This window comes from Callorhinus ursinus, unplaced genomic scaffold, assembly GCF_003265705.2.
Source record: "Callorhinus ursinus isolate GAN/ISIS: 27379988/994484 unplaced genomic scaffold, GSC_fseal_2.0 scaffold56, whole genome shotgun sequence".
Lineage (NCBI taxonomy): Eukaryota > Metazoa > Chordata > Mammalia > Carnivora > Otariidae > Callorhinus > Callorhinus ursinus.
Window position 1 is genome coordinate 8,555,120 of NW_027397118.1, and position 19,666 is coordinate 8,574,785.

The 19,666-nt window shown below is 35.1% G+C and overlaps 1 protein-coding gene across 1 annotated transcript in view; it reads left to right on the forward strand.

Annotated features, from left to right (window-relative positions):
• ITFG1 (integrin alpha FG-GAP repeat containing 1) overlaps positions 1-19,666 on the forward strand; it is a 332,983-nt gene that overhangs the window by 273,644 nt on the left and 39,673 nt on the right. The window contains exon 14 of the mRNA XM_025852344.2: positions 3,939-4,017. Within this exon, the coding sequence (XP_025708129.1) occupies positions 3,939-4,017 (79 nt within the window). The remainder of the gene's footprint in view (positions 1-3,938; positions 4,018-19,666) is intronic.

The following is a 19,666-nucleotide window of genomic DNA, read 5'->3' on the forward strand; positions in this document are numbered from 1 at the left end:
AGGATTATTCACCATGACCAAGTGGGATTTATCCCTGGGCTACAAGGTTGGTTCAACATCTGCAAATCAATCAACGTGATACAATACATTAACAAAAGAAAGAACAAGAATCATATGATCCTCTCAATAGATGCAGAAAAAGCATTTGACAAAGTACAGCATCCTTTCTTGATCAAAACTCTTCAGAGTATAGGGATAGAGGGTACATACCTCAATATCATAAAAGCCATCTATGAAAAACCTACAGTGAATATCATTCTCAATGGGGAAAAGCCGAGAAGCTTTTCCCCTAAGGTCAGGAAAGCGGCAGGGATGTCCACTATCACCACTGCTATTCAACATAGTATTAGAAGTCCTAGCCACAGCAATCAGACAACAAAAAGAAATCAAAGGCATCCAAATCGGCAAAGAGGAAGTCAAACTCTCACTCTTTGCAGATGATGTGATACTGTAGGTGGAAAACCCAAAAGACTCCACCCCAAAACTGCTAGAACTCACAGGAATTCAGTAAAGTAGCAGGATATAAAATCAATGCACAGAAATCAGTGGCATTCCTCTACACCAACAAGACAGAAGAGAGACAAATCAAGGAGTCGATCCCATTTACAATTGCACCCAAAACCGTAAGATACCTAGGAATAAATTTAACCAAAGAGGCAAAGGATCTGTACTCAGAAAACTATAAAATACTCAGGAAAGAAATTGAAGAAGACACAAAGAAATGGAAAAACATTCCATGCTCATGGATTTAGAAGAACCAACATTGTGAAGATGTCAGTGCTACCTAGAGCAATCTACACATTCAATGCAATCCCCAATAAAATACCATCCGCTTTTTTCAAAGAAATGGAACAAATAATCCTAAAATTTGTATGGAACCAGAAGAGACCCCGAATAGCCAGAGGAGTGTTGAAAAAGAAAAGCAAATCTGGCGGCATCACAATTCCGGACTTCCAGCTCTATTCCAAAGCTGTCATCATCAAGACAGTATGGTACTGGCACAAAAACAGACACATAGATCAATGGAACAGAATAGAGAGCCCAGAAATGGACCCTCAACTCTATGGTCAACTCATCTTTGACAAAGCAGGAAAGAATGTCCAGTGGAAAAAAGACAGTCTCTTCAACAAATGGTGTTGGGAAAATTGGACAGCCACATGCAGAAGAATGAAACTGGACCATTTCCTTACACCACACACAAAAATAGACTCCAAATGGTTGAAAGTCCTAAACGTGAGACAGGAGTCCATCAAAATCCTAAAGGAGAACACAGGCAGCAACCTCTTCGACCTCAGCCGCAGCAACTTCTTCCTAGAAACATCGCCAAAGGCAAGGGAAGCAAGGGCAAAAATGAACTATTGAGATTTCATCAAGATAAAAAGCTTTTGCACAGCAAAAGAAACAGTCCACAAAACCAAAAGACAACCGACAGAATGGGAGAAAATATTTGCAAATGACATCAGAGAAAGGGCTAGTATCCAAAATCTATAAAGAACTTACCAACTCAACACCCAAATAACAAATAGTATTTAGAGGCTCAAATCCCCTGCTTGCCTCAGGTTGGTAGATGATTTCCATGTCTATTCTCACCCTGGGGTTTTATTCCCTGGAAAGGTTGCTGAACTGCAGAATGCCAGGTACATAGCCTAACCCAAATCCTAACCCTACCCCTAACCCTAACACTTAACCCCTAACCCCTAAACCTAACCCTATGTGAAGGTCTCTGAACTGCAAGATAGCAGGCACATCCCCTAACCCTGGCTCTAATTCTAACCCTATATTTGGGGGCGGGAGGGTCAGTATGGTATATATATATACACACACACATGCATTGGAGTATTACTCAGTCAATAATGAAATCTTGCCATTTGCAATGACATGGATGGAGCTAGTGAGTATTATGGTAAGCGAGATAAGTCAGAAAAAGATAAATACCATATGATTTCACTCATGTGGAATTTAAGAAACAAAACAAACAAGCAGAGAGAAAAAAGGGAGTTGGGGAGAGAGAGAAATCAAGAAACAGAGTCTTAACTCTAGAGAACAAACTGATGGTTACCAGAGGGAAGGTGGGGGGGGGATGGTTGAAATAGGTGGTAGGGATTAAGGAGTATACTTCTTATGATGAGCACTGGGAGATGTATGGAAGTGTTGAATCACTATATCGTATGCCGAAAACTAATACTACACTGTATGTTAACTCATTGGAACTTAAATAAAAACTTTTTAAAAAATTGACACTACCTAGTACACTTGAAGATACATACATATATATCCTTTGACTTTACAGTTCTGCCTCTGGGTACCTAACTCCTGATAAATGTTAGCACTTGTGCGTCAGGTGACATACATAAGAATGCCATGTTTATCATGGCAAAAGAAAAATGGAAACAAGTGTCAATCAGCAATAAAATGACAAATATTTATGCTGTAATCATACAATGGCATACTCTATTAGCAATGAAAATGAACTATACAGCTACATGCTTAATCATGGATGTGTCTCAAAAAATCTATTTTAAAAAGCAAGTCACAGAAAGATACATACAGTATGGTTCCATTTACATAAAAATTAAAATAGGCATAATCAAATATATTTTAACATATTTGCATAAATGATAAAACTGTAAAGGAAAAAATAATTGTATGAAGAATATAATTCCATCATGTAACGTCTATGCAACTATCTGTGGTTTGCTTTAAAACTGTTCCTATCTAAAGAACAATGCTCTCTCTTGCCCATCTGCAAAACAGAGATATAGATATGGAATCTTGGTAATTCTTCTACTGAAGTAGTATGCTACATAAAGTGTAATATTCTTTTTTCTACATAAAAATACTTCATTGATAAGGTTGTTTTTATTATAAATTTGTGTGATATTCTTCATGAATCTTTATTCAGTTATATCTTGAGTAATTCCATTCTTAGAACAACCTGTTTTCTCATGGTCACTAAAAGCCCATAGACTTCTAATGTTCTTAAAATATCAATCAGGTAATTGTCATATCAACAAAATTAATTTAATTTCTTGCCTGTCATCCTGGAGGAAAATCATTTCTAGCACATGATTAGACTATCTACATGTCTTTGTTAACTTTTCCCTACTTTATTGGGGAGAACAGTAGAATTTTTAATTCTATGAAGTGTTCAAAGAATTTCTTGATCATTTTGTCACCTCTTCTTAAGATACCCGTTGCAGACATTGGTTTCTTTATAACCCTATTTAATTAGCCTTTATATCTAAAGAGAATAAATCACTGTATCAATGTGTGAGGAATGTTCCAGAAATAAGGAACAATATACAAATTGGAGACAAACCTCACCATTGTAACTAAGCTCTGCCAATTATTTTTTCCTTAACCGGAAAATAATGTCTTCTCTAAGTCTAGTACAAGAGAATAAATGGGTGGAATGACTCATTGATATTTTTCATTCCATTATAATTATTATGGGTGGATTTTATTCATTTTGATATTTATTGGGAAAATGTAAACTATGTCCAATCCATCCCAGAACGGAAAAGCAATGCTAGATTCTACAGAAATGTCATAATAAAATTCTCATAGCTCTATTCTGGGTAGAACCAAAAGTAGTAAGGAAAATTTTGCTTAAAATATTCACATTTATATAATAAAGAAGAGATAATAGATCTTAGAAATGTATAATAAAACTAATGAACTATGTAAATGCAACTAACAAATAATTTAAAATGTTTATCATTTAAAGCTAATTGTACACATTTAAAGTGTTTCTACTAGCAGAGGTTTTCTTTTAAATAGTTAACAAGTTGTCTATTTATGGAAATGTTCTCTAAGTAACTGCCATCTGTTAATAATTATATATATAAGAACATTTTACTTTATTTGTAATAGATTTTCCTGAAACTTCAAATGATTCACTTACTTTCCGAGGCTTTACTATTCCTTTTTTATTGCAGCCCTTTGGAGTAAATCAGCCTGGACCTTATATCATGTACACAACTGTAGATGCAAATGGATATCTGAAAAATGGTTCAGGTAAGACTAGATACAATGTCTATAATGCACAAATACACCTTTAATCAATCTATTGGCAAGGTAAGCTGAATGACAAAAATTATCATGTTTTCACATGCTTTATAAAATCTTCACTTTTTCTGTTATAGTCCCTGCACATCAGTAGATTACAAAAAGGTCCTCATGTCAAATGTATTAACACTCATTCCTCATATATCCCTATTGTGATGGAGCCAAATCATTATCCTTATTTTTCAGTTGAAGTGACAGAGAGATTGGGAGAAATTACTGGAGTTATCTTGAGCAAAGTGCGAAGTGGTAAATTAGTTAACAAAGCTATTCTTAGAAGTAAAAATTAGGAATCCAATCTACAACCTAGACTAATTCTAGTTTTCTCATATGTGGACTAGAAGCTAGAATGTTACATAGAAGTTTTTTAATAAGTGATTATAAAGAAAAACTTCTGGTTATATATTTGAATAAATAATCAAGGGATATGCAACCAAAACAAAAAGGAAATAAGACTAAACAAAGGATGTCTGCTTTTAACAGATGGCTAGCTGACGGAGATGAGGTCCAAATCACAGTAAATACAACTGTTCTAATTTCAACTCTCTAAGTAAGAAAAGGAACCCTAACATATTAATAGGCTTCTTTGAGACTCCTAGAGTCCTAACCATGAAGAAATATAAACAGAGTTACTGTTACTCCTCTACTTTTATGCACCAAGAGAACAAAAGAAAGAAACAATTCATTATATGGCCATTCTCATTTTATATAATGGCCTAACATAAACATACCAGAGTGAATTTCCTTTTTAGCTAATTGTACACATTTAAGACTCAATCATAATACTGCTTCAGCACAGAAACATTCCATAAAACAGAAGCTGTTTAATTAAATTCAAGAAGAAATTGACAAACACAACTAAAATCAAACACTTTAATACACCATTGTTGGGATGCCTGGCTGGCTCAATTAACCAGGTTAAGCATCTGCCTTCACCTCAGGTCATGATCCCAGGGTCCTGGGATCAAGCCCCACATCCAGCTCTCTGCTCAGCAGGGAGCCTGCTTCTCCCAGTCCCCCTGCTGTGTTCCCTCTCTCGCTTGTGCCTCTCTCTCTGTCAAATAAATAAATAAAATCTTTTTTAAAAAAATAATAATATACCATTGTTAGGGAAACTTAAGGTAAGATAATTTGAACAAATTACTTATTTATGTTTTAATTCAGGTACATATCAAACTGTACAAAAAAGTTTCTGGGACCAGCTGATTTTATCTTTTATCAGTTAATTATTTTTGAGTTTCAGATGTAGATAATTTCAGTGCTAAGTAAGGTGTTCCAGAACACAAGAAAAAAAGATGAAGTTACTTATTTAATGAAGTAAGCATAACTTAGGCAAGGCCAGCATACCTAAAACCAAAAACTTAGCTCACTGGTCAATTATTAATGAAAAATGCTATCTAAAATACCAACAATTTTAATTCATCTGTATTTTGAAAGAATTGCTTACTTAACATCATCAAGTAGATAGTTATGTCCAAATGCACTAATAGCTTAAAGTGGGGGAAATCTCTTCATTAACATAACATAACAACAGATCAAAAAAGTTTAAAGACCCATCTTCCTCTTTTCTTTTTTTTTTTTATGCAATGATATATTGTGTACATTTTTCCATGTCTGTTTATATAGGTAATTTATTTGGGGATCATTTTGTATATTGATACAATAACTACTCTAGACATGCCACTGTTATTTTTCTTTTTTTCAGTATAATATAACAATATAACAGTAAAGATCTTTGTACATATATTTTTTGCAGTTAAATGAATAATTCTCACTCCGTAGGAAAAAAGCTAGAAGGATATTCATCAAATTAACATTTATCTTGGGGAAGAAAGATATTAAGAGATTTACTTCCTACTAGGTACATTAACTACTTACTACTTTTAGTTCTTTTAAATTTAATTTTTAAAAAATAAATTTTACAACAAATGAAAGGCTATTAAAATATTCTTAAAGTTAGATGTGAAAATGTTTTTTAACTGTGAATGTTGATTCATTCAAAAATATATATTTAATGAATCTCTACTACAAATAGGCATTGACACCTAGTAGAATATCTTACTAGGTGCTAACAACTCATTCAGTAATACTCAGTATCCATTGCTGTTTTTAAGTGAATGGAAGAATATTTCCTTAGCATGATTTCCTTTAGTCTGTCCCAAAACAATAATGGAACACTGGGTCTGTTCTTACTAAATTAAGTTTTTAAGAGTAATTAATTTTTTCCCTGAATTGTGGAAGGAATTTGTGGGCATAAAAGAAAAGGAGAAAATACCTACAGAAAAGATAAATGCAGTTGAATGCATAAATCAAATGAGCATGTAAATTTTTATGGCAAAAAATCATAAAACTAAAAGGTATTAGTAATCTTGGAAAATAATTAATAAACTATACTATTTTATAATAATTTCCAGCCTCTGACATATTTTTAAATAATTTTGATTAAACAAACATATTTATGGTATAACATTTGGGAGTGAGGTACATCTGCATATGTAATCCAAATTGTGTCTGTTTATAAGTGTACCTATGTGTAGGAAAAATATAAGAACAAAAATGACATATAGAAATGTTACCATGATTATGTCTTGATTGTGGGATTTTCCTCTCTATATTTTTTCATTTTTCATTTTACTACATGATCATATATTGCCTTTAAGAAATTAATAAATAATAATAATAAATATTTTAAATATTTCACGCATGTGCTACATTTCTTGCATAAATATATGTTCTAAACAGGGAAGTAGCACTTAATTCGATTGATTCAAGAAGTGCTCTTAAAGCACTGGGTGTTATGCACAAACAATGAATCATGGAACACTACATCAAAAACTAATGATGTAATGTATGGTGATTAACATAACAATAAAAAATTATTTTAAAAAAAGAAGTGCTCTTATGAAACCCCCCTCCAAATTTCAAAGGAAAATTCCTAGTTTAAATGCTAAGCATGTTGAAGTCTACAGAAATATTGCTTGCTTAAACCATACATACCTTCCAACCCATCTAGCCCCACTAGAGAACTTTATACTCTAGAAAGAGAATGACCACATATATGTACTTCAGAAGCTGCAACCCTGGTTTTCTCATAAAGTAGCTAAGGGTCGGTACTTATTAGTGGGTCATGAAATTAATTTGGTGTGGCTTATGACAAGGACTTTTTATTTAATAGAATGAAAGAGAACAATAGAAAATATCAGAGTATACCACAGATAGTAATGTTAAGTATTGTTTCATGAAACTTTTATTTTATGTGTTTACATGTGTGTGTTCATACTGCATGATAACATAAAATGTAGGTTTATTGTGGGCTGTGGTCAAAAAAGTCTGAAAGCCACAGCCAGAGACAATAATGTGCCTTAGTATTATTCAAAAAAAGGCCTGCCCTAATCATACTTTTGCTGCCAGGGATCTTAGCATTGTTAACCAAATACTCTGTCTGTGATCTTTCTCCACTACCTAGCACTGTTTGAATAGCCAAATGTTGTTAAGAAAGTTACATTACAGAGTACTCATTCATTTTCTTTTTTTTTTTGCATTTTTTTATTTTATTATGTTATGTTAATCACCATACATCCTTAGTTTTTGATGTAGTGGTCCATGATTCATTGTTTGTGTATAACACCCAGTGCTCCATTCAATATGTGCCCTCCTTAATACCCATCATGAAGCTAACCCATCTCCCCACCCCACCCCCTCTAGAACCCTCAGTTTGTTTCTCAGAGTCCATAGTCTCTCATGGTTCGTCTGCCCCTCCAATTTCCCCCCCTTCATTTTTCCCTTCCCACTATCTTCTTCTTTTTTTTAATATATAATGTATTATTTGTTTCAGAGGCACAAGTCTGTGATTCAACAGTCTTACACAATTCACAGCGCTCACCATAGCACATACCCTCCCCATTGTCTATCACCCAGCCACCCCATCCCTCCCACCTCCCACCACTCCAGCAACCCTCAGTTTGTTTCCTGAGATTAAGAATTCCTCTTATCAGTGAGATCATATGATACATGTCTTTCTCAGATTGACTTATTTCACTTAGCATAATACCCTCCAGTTCCATCCACGTCATCGTTGCAAATGGCAAGATCTCATTCCTTTTGATGGCTGCATAATATTCCATTGTGTGTGTGTGTGTGTGTGTGTGTGTGTGTGTGTGTGTGTGTACCACATCTTCTTTATCCATTCATCTGTCTATGGACATCTTGGCTCTTTCCACAGTTTGGCTGTTGTGGACATTGCTGCTATAAATATCAGGGTGCACATACCCCTTTGGATCCCTACATTTGTATCTTTGGAGTAAATACCCAGTAGTGCAGTTGCTGGATTATAGGGTAGCTCTATTTTCAACTTTTTGAGGAACCTCCATACTGTTTTCCAGAGGGGTTGCACCAGCTTGCATTCCCACCAACAATATAGGAGAGTTCCCCTTTCTCTGCATCCCTGCCAACATCTCTCGTTTCCTGACTTGTTAATTTGAGCCATTCTGACGGGTGTGAGGTGGTATCTCATTGAGGTTTTGATTTGGATTTCCCTGATGCCGAGCGATGTTGAGCACTTTTTCATGTGTCTGTTGGCCATTTGGATGTCTTCTTTGGAAAAATGTCTGTTCATGTCTTCTGCCCATATCTTGATTGGGTTATTTATTCTTTGGATGTTGAGTTTGTTAAGTTCTTTATAGATTTTGGATACTAGCCCAATATGTCATTTGCAAATATTTTCTCCCATTCTGTCGGTTGTCTCTTGGTTTTGTGGACTGTTTCCTTTGCTGTGCAAAGGCTTTTTATCTTGATGAAGTCCCAATAGTTCATCTTTGCCCTTCCTTCCCTTGCCTTTGGCGATGTGTCTAGGAAGAGGTTGCTGCGGCTGAGGTCGAAGAGGTTGCTGCCTGTGTTCTTCTCAAGGATTTTGATGGACTCCTGTCTCACATTTAGGTCCTTCATCCATTTTGAGTCTATTTTTGTATGTGGTGTAAGGAAATGGTCCAGTTTCATTCTTCTGCATGTGGCTGTCCAATTTTCCCAACACCATTTGTTGAAGAGACTGTCTTTTTTCCATTGGACATTCTTTCCTGCTTTGTCAAAGATGAGTTGACCATAGAGTTGAGGGTCCATTTCTGGGCTCTCGATTCTGTTCCATTGATCTATGTGTTCATTCATTTTCTAAATAACCAATAGTTTCTGTAACAGATCACAAAAATTAAATTAAACTACATTTATCATTACAATTTTAGGAGCTAAACTCCTCTGGTTTGGGATCTAGGATTTTGTTTACTAGTCTTGTAAATTAGCCAGAGATCTGCAATGATGATCCAAATTCCCTCAACAAAATTTGATGAAAACTTAGTAGATTATAGCATGGTAGCAAAATTGTAAGAACTAGTAAGTTGTTGGTCATTTGTGAATAATAACATTATTAGACATAAGATTTTTTTACCCCTTAAATTACTTATTAGTCCTGCTATTTAAATCTAAAGGGAAATAATTTTCCCTTCAGTCCTCTATGGTTACTATTTGTTAACATGTCTGAAAAAAAACATAAGTAACCCTTACCTTCTATGCACACTTCATCATCATCATATGCCTCAAATATAAGCAGTTAAAATGTATGTCATACAGACAGCACAGCATCTCAGAGGGCAAAGAAGCATGTGTAGTAATAAACTTCATATTGATGAATTCATATTCACATTAGATTATTATTCATACATTATGTTATTGCTGAAGATGATTTATTATAACACATAAGCACATTGCCTTCCTATAATGTTCATTTATAACCTTTCAGATTTCTCCATTTGAGCCAATCATTGTCACATCTTCCAGTGTCAAAAACATTTTATCCTTTATGCTCATTTCTTACATACATATTTTCTGAAATTATCTTCAAAGTACAGTTATGTTCCATTTATCCACATGTAATTATCCTTAAAAGAATATTTTTAGTCCCAAATCATTTTATTCTAACCACTAATCACATTTTAAATTGTCAAACTCATAGTTCAACCTAAAATTTCAGTTTAAGCAATACTTAACTAATCAGGTATATTTTGTGTCAAAATACATAATTCATAACAGAAAATGGAAAGAGTTGTTATGCCCTCCTGGAAATCCATAACATTCTTCTCTGAATGAATTCTTGCAAGAGGAGTCATTCCCTTACCTTAATCAACTAAAGATCTGATAGAAATAGCCAAGCTGACAGAGATAAGGATGGGGACTTGGCTAGTGATGCTAATTTTCTTTCACCAGAATGAAAGAGAGAAAGGAAGGAGGGGTGGGAAGATGTGGAATATCTGTAAGCAATAACTGATATACCCTCTTGATATAATTATAAAAATTGAGTGACTGAATGATGAAATACAGAAAGTCTGTGAAACTGTAAGGAAGTTTCCAAATTATTCAGCTGTTCAGCTATTAGAAATCCCATCTGTGAAGGGGGGGTGGGAGGATGGGTTAGCCTGGTGATGGGTATTAAAGAGGGCACGTTCTGCATGGAGCCCTGGGTGTTATACGCAAACAATGAATCGTAGAACACTACATCAAAAACTAATGATGTAAATGTATGGTGGTTAACATAACAATAATAAAAAAGAAAAAAAGAAATCCCATCTGTACAAATGCAAATGAATCAAAGTCATATTCTAGAAGAATCAAAAGAAAGAACCCATAAATTGTAGTGTCAACAAAAACAAGAGATTTGCCTCCTGAAATTCTATCTACAAACTGATTTCTAGTACAGTATTACAGTCAATACAGATCCTAATACCAAAGGAAAAACCACCACCTAACAGCTTTGGAAACAGAAAGTGGGAGAAAGAATATAATTTGTCTATTCTGTGGTCTTTGCTACCAAATGTTTTGCAATCCCACAAGTTGTTGGAAATAATCCAACAAACTATGTGGACGTATATTTGGTAAAAGGAATTTGATTAAAATCTCATTCATCACTCAGTAATACCATTGATGTATACCTTCTCATTGCCTTAGTCTTACTTAAAGACTTAACTATTTTCAGTATCCATGTTTTCCTCCAACTTCAGTTGTGCACAGTACAAACCATGGAAAGCTACTATGTGCTGCAATAAAGGTTGAAATTCACAAATATATTATGTATACAATGGCTGTAATATAGGAAACAGTACACATTGAACAAACTCATGAAATAAAGTTCTTGATGATTTTCTTATGCATGCTTAAATAAAACATTGCCAATGCAAGGAATTATTTACTATAAGTTGAGTCTAAAATTGAAATAGAGAACTATTTGAAAACACTAGATTCTGCATCTCCTTAATTAATTTTTCACTGCTCCTTATCTTAAACTCATAAGCAATACAATATCAGGTAAAATCAACTAAGTAAATTTAAAGAAGATATGAACTGATTTATTATAAATATAGCAATTTACTCAAGTATTTGCTTCTTTAGGCTAGCTCTACCTGACACAAATTCTAAATTGTTACTCTCTCTTGTGCTTTTTCTGTTATTAGTCTGGACTTTCTAGACCATGAAAACAACAGGAGAATTAGAGGCCACAAAAAACAAATACATGATACAGACCAGGATTTAGATTGTACCTACTCAACATAATACCTCATAGATCCCCATACTACTCCCACAAAGACTAAGTCATGGATCAATATTTTCTCATCTTTCCATAATCTCTGATATTGCAATTTTAGATAACACTTGTCTAAACAGTTTGTTCTCATTAACATCAGAGATTAGCTTCTATAGAATGTTGAAATCTCTTAGAAATCTTGTAGAAATTCATCTTTCTAATGCACAAGTCTTCTTATATCCCTAAATAACTTTCTACTGCCTGAGAATCAAGGAGTTCCATAACTAAACCTTAAATTACCTACCAGCCATATCTTTCCCTATCTCCTTTATGCATCCTACATATACCCAGCTTGGTGTTCAATATATCTAGCTTTTTCCAGTTCTAAGAACAATGCCTTTGTTCACTCTTCCATCTTTTCCTCTTCCCCATATTTTAGACACTGTCCCATCAGTCTTTCACTAACCCTCCTTCCAAAACTGAAGATAAACCCTCTTCCCACCAAATGTCAGTAGAACTTTATGGGGTACCTTTCTTATGACACCTGTCACACTCTACCTTGTATCAGTAGTTATATCTCTTATCTCCCATGAGACAGTAGACTCATTGAGGACTGGTTATATACCTAATTTTGTCTTTATGTACTTTGTGCATTCTAGGACACCCAAGTGTTGGTTGAAATGATTACATAAGATCAGTATAAGGACTTCTATTTCTTTTAAAAAAAAAAAAAGATTTGAGACCAAAAACGAACAGAAAGCTTAACCAAAATAGATCATAGTGATAGTTCATAACCAGTTGTAAGCAGATTTCTTAATCTAATATAAAGTAGTATAAACTTCATAAAAACTGAATTAAAATTAATAGATCTATGGATGTTTATTGTTATAAAGCCCCTACTTTGTGCTGGGCACTATTGCAGACTCACTGCGTTTTATCTCATTGAAGTTCACAGTACCTTTGCCTGGCAGCCCTCATTCCGTACCTGTGGATACTGGGGCTCTGAGAGCTCAAGTAATTTAGCTGTGTCAGTCAGCTGTTAACTGTAGACCTGGACTTAAACTCAACACTCTAACTACAAAACCTACACATTTTTTTTTTTTTTTTAAGTTTATTTATTTATCTCTACACCCAACATGGGGCTCCAACTCAAAACCCTGAGACTGAGTCGTGTGCTATTCCTACTAAGTCAGCCAGGTGCCCCAAAACCTATGCATTCTTAATACTACTACAGTATTTTTAAATGTCATCTTGAAAAAGCTTAGGGTATCCTAAAAAGAGGAAATTATCCCTAACAGTCTTTGTTTCATTTCTATTTAAACCACGGTAACTGTGTAAAGTGAAATGATGACTAAATTTAACAAACATGAATTGTTGTTTTATGATTTTTCTGTTTCTTTTTTATTGCTTTAGGCTTAAGACTTTTGTACTTCATGATTTTTTTTTTTGGTAATGATTTCAGAAACAGCATTTAGACAATGGGTATATCCCTTGGCTTTCTGGAAGGTTGCTGATTCTACTTTCTTTAGTAGTTGAGTGACAGGAAAAGACTCTGCTGACCCAGTGATTCTAACACACTGCTTGCTGTTTGTTCCTGAGTGACATCATCATTATCTTTTATGTCCTTAGGATTTGAGGGTACTCCTAAGTAATAATATATAGCCAACAGTGATTAGTACTTACTCTGACCAGGCACTGTGCAGAGTATTGTACATGGATGTTCTCATTTATAATATTAGGTGTAAAATTTCCTGTCAGCTGTATATAGTGCATAAAGTTTTTGAAATTTAAGTACGTGAGAATTTACAAAGCACTCCAGTATAATAATAATACATATATTGATGCATAAAGAAGAGAAAATTTCTTAGTAAAACAAGAAAAAGTTATGATCCTGGCATTCTGCTCTTGCATTTCTTTCTTCCTTGATTTAATGAACATAGATTTCCATTTTCTAATACATTCTGAAAAAGATAATAGATATACCCTAAAGCTTCTAGGCTTTCTAACATTCTTCATTTAAGACCAAAGAAAGTACATTTTCACCAGTTAAGACTACAATTAAATTCAGGTATTTTAATTAAAGAATTAAAGTAATTAAATTAAAACATATGAACAGATTGTTTTATTAAATGTATCATTTTGACTATATTGCTTTTGATATCTTTAAATCTTGTCCATGTAAGCAGAAATACTTTTAAAAGTTTTTCAGGGGGCGCCTAGGTGGCTCAGTCATTAAGCATCTGCCTTTGGCTCAGGTCATGATCCCAGGGTCCTGGGATCACGCCCTGCATTGGGCTCCCTGCTCTGCAGGAAGCCTGCTTCTCCCTCTCCCACTCCCCCAGCTTGTGTTCCCTCTCTCACTGTCTCCCTCTCTGTCAGATAAATAAATAAAATCTTTTAAAAAATAAAAAATTTAAAAAAAAGTTTTTCAGGAATACATAGTATGGGCAGGTTTATTGTACAAAACAGAAATAACAGTTTAGTTATATTCAAAGTTTAGAAACATAATACTCACTCAGGCTGAATACTAAGAACCAAATAGTGTGCCCTTCCAAATATTTTTATGTGGCTATTGTTATTCCTTTATGTTAAAGTAGGTAATAGGAAGTACTTATTCTTTAATCAATAAATATTTTAGAATTTCTTTTAGTGGTATCTGAATAATTTAATAGATGAGATAGAATGGGTGTTCATTATTAAAAGTTTAATTATCTTTTTCACCTAGGAAAATATCACTTAATACACTCAAGTACTTTATGGAAGGAGACACTAGTGGTCTGAAGGACTTCTTAGAATTGAAAACAGAAATAAAATGATTCTATAACATTGGCGGACTCAGGCTTAGTTCTCAAATTCAAGAACTAAATATTAAGAACAAAAAGGTTACAGATTCAAGCCTTATAAAGATTTTTTTTAAATGTCTGCTATTGCTTCACAAGTTAATTGATATTCTTTAATGTTCTTCTAGCATTAATTCTTCTCACACCCTACCCTGTGACTGAGTAGTTATTTCAAAGACTGGTATGCAGTTGTAACTATTAAATGTAATATAGATACAGGTATTGCCTCAGGCAGAAATCTCAAATCATGTGGCAGTGCTCAACAACAGAAACAAAAACAATTCAAAATGGACTAAAACTTGGATAGATAATTCTCCAACAAAGATATACCAGTGATTAATAATATATGAAAAGGGGGGGGCGCCTGGGTGGCTCAGTTGGTTAGGCGACTGCCTTCGGCTCAGGTCATGATCCTGGAGTCCCGGGATCGAGTCCCACATCGGGCTCCCTGCTCAGCGGGGAGTCTGCTTCTCCCTCTGACCCTCTTCCCTCTCATGCTCTCTATCTCTCATTCTCTCTCTCTCTCAAATAAATAAATAAATAAATCTTTAAAAAAAAAAAGAAAAGGGGGGCATCTGGGTAGCTCAGTCGGTCAGGAAGGGCATTGATGTGGTCGGGAGGCGAATGGAAGTGCAAGACTGCCTGTGGGAGGAAGGGACATAACGGGCTCAGAGAAGGGAAAGAAACAGATCTTCAACCAAGCACCCCAGGCATGGGGAACCCACATGAGGAATACTAATTCCCATAACATATGGCTTTGAAAACCAGAGGAGAATGATTTCACAAATAACTGTAGTCAGCAGGGCTTAACATATAGAAATTTAAAAATCAGCCAGTTCATCTCTGGGAGAGCCAGAAGGGCAATGGGAAATTGAGTCTCCCTTGAGGAGAGAGCACAAACAGTCCAAGGAGATATAGCATAGAAGCAAGTTTGAAAGATGCTGAGGGTATAAAACAGGGAGATTTGTTTACTAATCTCAGAGCTTGAGCTGGAGGTGCAGGTCATGATCTCAGGGTCATGGAATCAAGGCCCACGTGGGGCTATGCACTCAGAACAGAGTCTTCTTGAGGTACTTTCCCTCTCCCCCTCCCCCTGCTCACACTCTAAATCAATCAGTCAATCTTAAGGTGACTCCTACCCCTGGCAGGAAAGATAACCACAGACACGAGTCCAACTGCGGCCCCAGCATTGGGCTGGGAGTAGACAGCTGGTCTGACTACAGGCCCTGCCCACCACCCAAAGCTTCTCAGGGGACAACACATGAAAAGCTCTGGGTTGTTTTCTGCTACTGCATCTCTGCCAGACACCTGCTATGACTCAACTCAAGCCCAAAGGCAACCCCAAACTGACCCACTAACAACACAGGGATCCAAACCTGCCCACAGGCAAAAAAAAAAAAAAAAGCCACTGAAGACGACTGAACTGAAGGCAAATGCATCTCAGCCACAACAATAGGGAGCATACAACACACACAGGAGATACCCCTGAAGTGCCAAGTTCTAGTGAACAAGGGACATTGCAATGCAGGGCATTACAGGATCTCTTCTACATAAGACCACTACTTTCAAGAGTAGGAGACATAGCTGACACGTAGACACAGAGAGTTAGACAAAAGACAGAAGAATATATCCCAGATGAAAAAACAAGACAAAAATCACAGCAAGAGACCTGAACAAAATGGGGATAAGTTATATGCCTGATAGATAATTTAAAGTAATGTCATAAAGATACTCACTGAACTTGAGAAAAGAGTGCAGGACCTCAGTGAGACCCTTAACAAAGAGATTTAAAAAAACATGAAAAAGAACCAATCATAAATGAAGAACTCAATAACTGAAATGAAAAATACATTATATGGAATGAAAGAGAAGAAGAAAGGATCAGCAACCTAGAGGACAGAGTAATGGAAAGCAAGCAAGTTGAACAGAAGAGAGAAAAAATAATAATAATAAATGAAAATAAACTTAGGGAATTCCGAGACATCACCAAGAGTAATAACATTTGCAAAAGGAGAAGAGAAAGGAAAGGGGGCAGAAAATGTATTTGAAGAAATAATAGCTGAAAACTTCCAGAATCTGGGGAAAGAAACAAATGCACATCCACAAGACAGAGTGCCCCCAACAAAATCAACCCGAGGAGGTCCACACTAAGACATATAGTAGTTAAAATGGCAAAGAGTAGTGATAGAGAATTTAAAAGTACAAAGGGGAAAGAAAACAGTTACATATAAGACAAACCACATAAGTATCAGCTGATTTTACAGCAGAAACTTTGCAGGCCAGAAGGGAGTAGCATGATATATTAAAAGTACTGAGAGAAAAACCCAGCAAGGGTTTCCCAGACAAACAAAAGTTAAAGAAATTAATAACCACTGAACCAGCTCTTCAAAAAATGTTAAAAGGTACTCTTTGAGTGGGAAGGAAAGACCATAAGTAGGAGTAAGATAAGTAAAGGAAGCACAAAAACAGTAAAATTAACTATATCTATAAAAATCAGTCAAAGGATTTACAAAATAAAAGGATGTAAAATTATGCCACCATATACCTAAAACTTGGGGAGGAGAGGAGTAGAGAATAGATTCAAACTTAAGTGACCACTAACTTAATATAGCCTGCTACATACCTATGATGTTATATACAAACCTAATGGTAACCACAAATCAAAAACAAGGGATATGCAAAAAAAATAAAGAGAAAGGAATCCAAATATATCACTAAAGAAAGCCAACAAGCCATGAGAGAAGAGAGCAAGAGAAAAAAAGAACAGAGAAGTACTAGAACAACCATTAAACAAATAACAAAATAGCAATAAGTCCATACTTATCAATAATTAGTTTGAATGTAAATGGACTAATAATCCAAAAGACATAGGGTGACAGAATGAATAAAAAAGCAAGACCCACCTATAGGCTGCCTACAAGAGACTCAATACAGACCTAAAGACATGTGAAGATTGAAAGTGAAAGAATGGAAAAGCATTTATCATGCAAACAAAAGTGAAAAGAAAGCCAGGGTAGCAATACTTATGTCGGACAAAATAGATTCAGAAAGGTTGAAGTCATACCATGCATCTTTTCTAACCACAGCACTATGAAACTAGAAATCAACCATAAGAAAAAAAATTGAAAGAACACAGATCCATGGAGGTTAAATAACATGCTACTAAATGATGAATGGGTCAACAAGAAATAAAAGAGGAAATCAAAATACATGGAGAGAAATGAAAATGAAAACACAATGATCCAGGGGCACCCGGGTGGCTCAGTTGTTAAGTGTCTGCCTTTGGCTCAGGTCATGATCCCAGGGTCCTGGGATCAAGCCCCACATTGGGCTCCCGGCTTGGCGAGAAGCCTGCTTCTCCCTCTCCCAATCCCCCTACTTGTGTTCCCACTCTCACTGTGTCTCTCTCTGTCAAATAAATAAATAAAATCTTTTAAAAAAAAAAAAAACCATAATGGTCCGATCTTTGGATGTAGCAAAACTGTCCTAAGAGGGAAGTTTATAGCAATACAGTCCTACCTCAAGAAACAAGAAAAATCTTAAATAAACCTAATGTTAACAAAGGAGCTAGAAAAAGAAGACAAATAAAATCCAAAATTAGTAGAAGGAAGAAAATAATAAATATTAGAGCAGAAATAAGCAAAATAGAAACTAAAAACAAAATAGAACATATCAATGAAAAACAGGAACTGGTACTTCAGAAAGATCAACAAAATGATAAACATTTAGCCATACTCATCAAAAAAAGAGAGAGAGGACTCAAACAAAATCAGAAATTAAAAAGAAATAATAACACATACCACAGAAATACAAAGGATCATGATAGAATATTATGAAAAATTATGTAACAAACTGGACAACCTAGAAGAAATGGATAAATTCCTGGAAACATATAACCTCCCAAATCTGAAGCAGGAAGAAATAGAAAATTTGAACAGACCAATTACCAGCAATGAAATTTAATCAATATTCAGAACTACCAACAAACAGAAGTCCACGAACAGAAAGCTTCACAGGTGAATTCTACCAAACATTTAAAGAAGAGTTAATCCCTGTTCTCAATCTATTCCAAAAAACAGAAGAGGAAGGAAAGCTTCCAAATTCATTCTATTACACCAGGATTACCCTGACACCAAAACCAGATAAAGGCACTACAAAAAAAAAGAGATCTACAGTCTAATATCTCTAATGAGCATAAATGCAAAAATCCTCAACAAAAGGAGTGCCTGGATGGCTCAGTCAGTTAAGCGTCTGCCTTTGGCTCAGGTCATGATCCTGGGCTCCTGTGATCAAGCTCCACATCAGGCTCCCTGCTCCACAGGGGGGCCTGCTTCTCCCTCTCCCTCTGCCACTCCCCCCTGGCTCATGCTCCGTCTCTGTCTCTGTCTCTCTCTCTCTCTCTCTCTCTCTCTCTCTCTCTGTCAAATAAATAAATAAATAATATATATATTTTTTTTTAAATTTTTTTTAAATCCTCAACAAAGAACTAGTGAACTGAGCCCAACAATACATTAAAAAAATCATAAACCGCCATAAAGTGGGATTTATTCCTGTGGTGCAAGAATGGTTTAATATTCACAAATCAATCAGTGTGTCACATCACATCATCAAGAGAAAGTATAAAAACCTTATGGTCATTTCAGTAGATGCAGAAAAATCATCTGACAAAGTACAACATCCATTCATGATAAAGATCCTCAACAAAGTAGGGTTAGAGGGAACATACCTCAACATAATAAAGGCCATATATGAACAACCTACAGTAAACATCTACTCAATGGGGGGAAAACATAACCTTTTCCCCTAAGATCAGGAACAAGAAAAGGATGTGCACTCTCCCCACTTTTATTCAAATAGTACTGGAAATTCTGTCCACAGCAATAAGACAAGAAAAAGAAAGAAAAGGCATCCAATTTAGTATGGGAGAAGTGAAACTTTCACTATTTGCAGATGACTTGATACTATATATATATAGAAAACCCTAAAGACTCCACCAAAAAACTACTAAAATTGATAAATAAATTCAATAAGGTCACACAATATAAAATCAGTGTACAGAAATCTGTTGCATTTCCATACACTAATAATGAAAAAGCAAAGAAATTAAGAATACAATCCCATTTACAATTTCACCAAAAAATAATAAAATAACTAGGAATAAACTTAATTAAGGAGATGAAAGACCTGTACTCTGAAA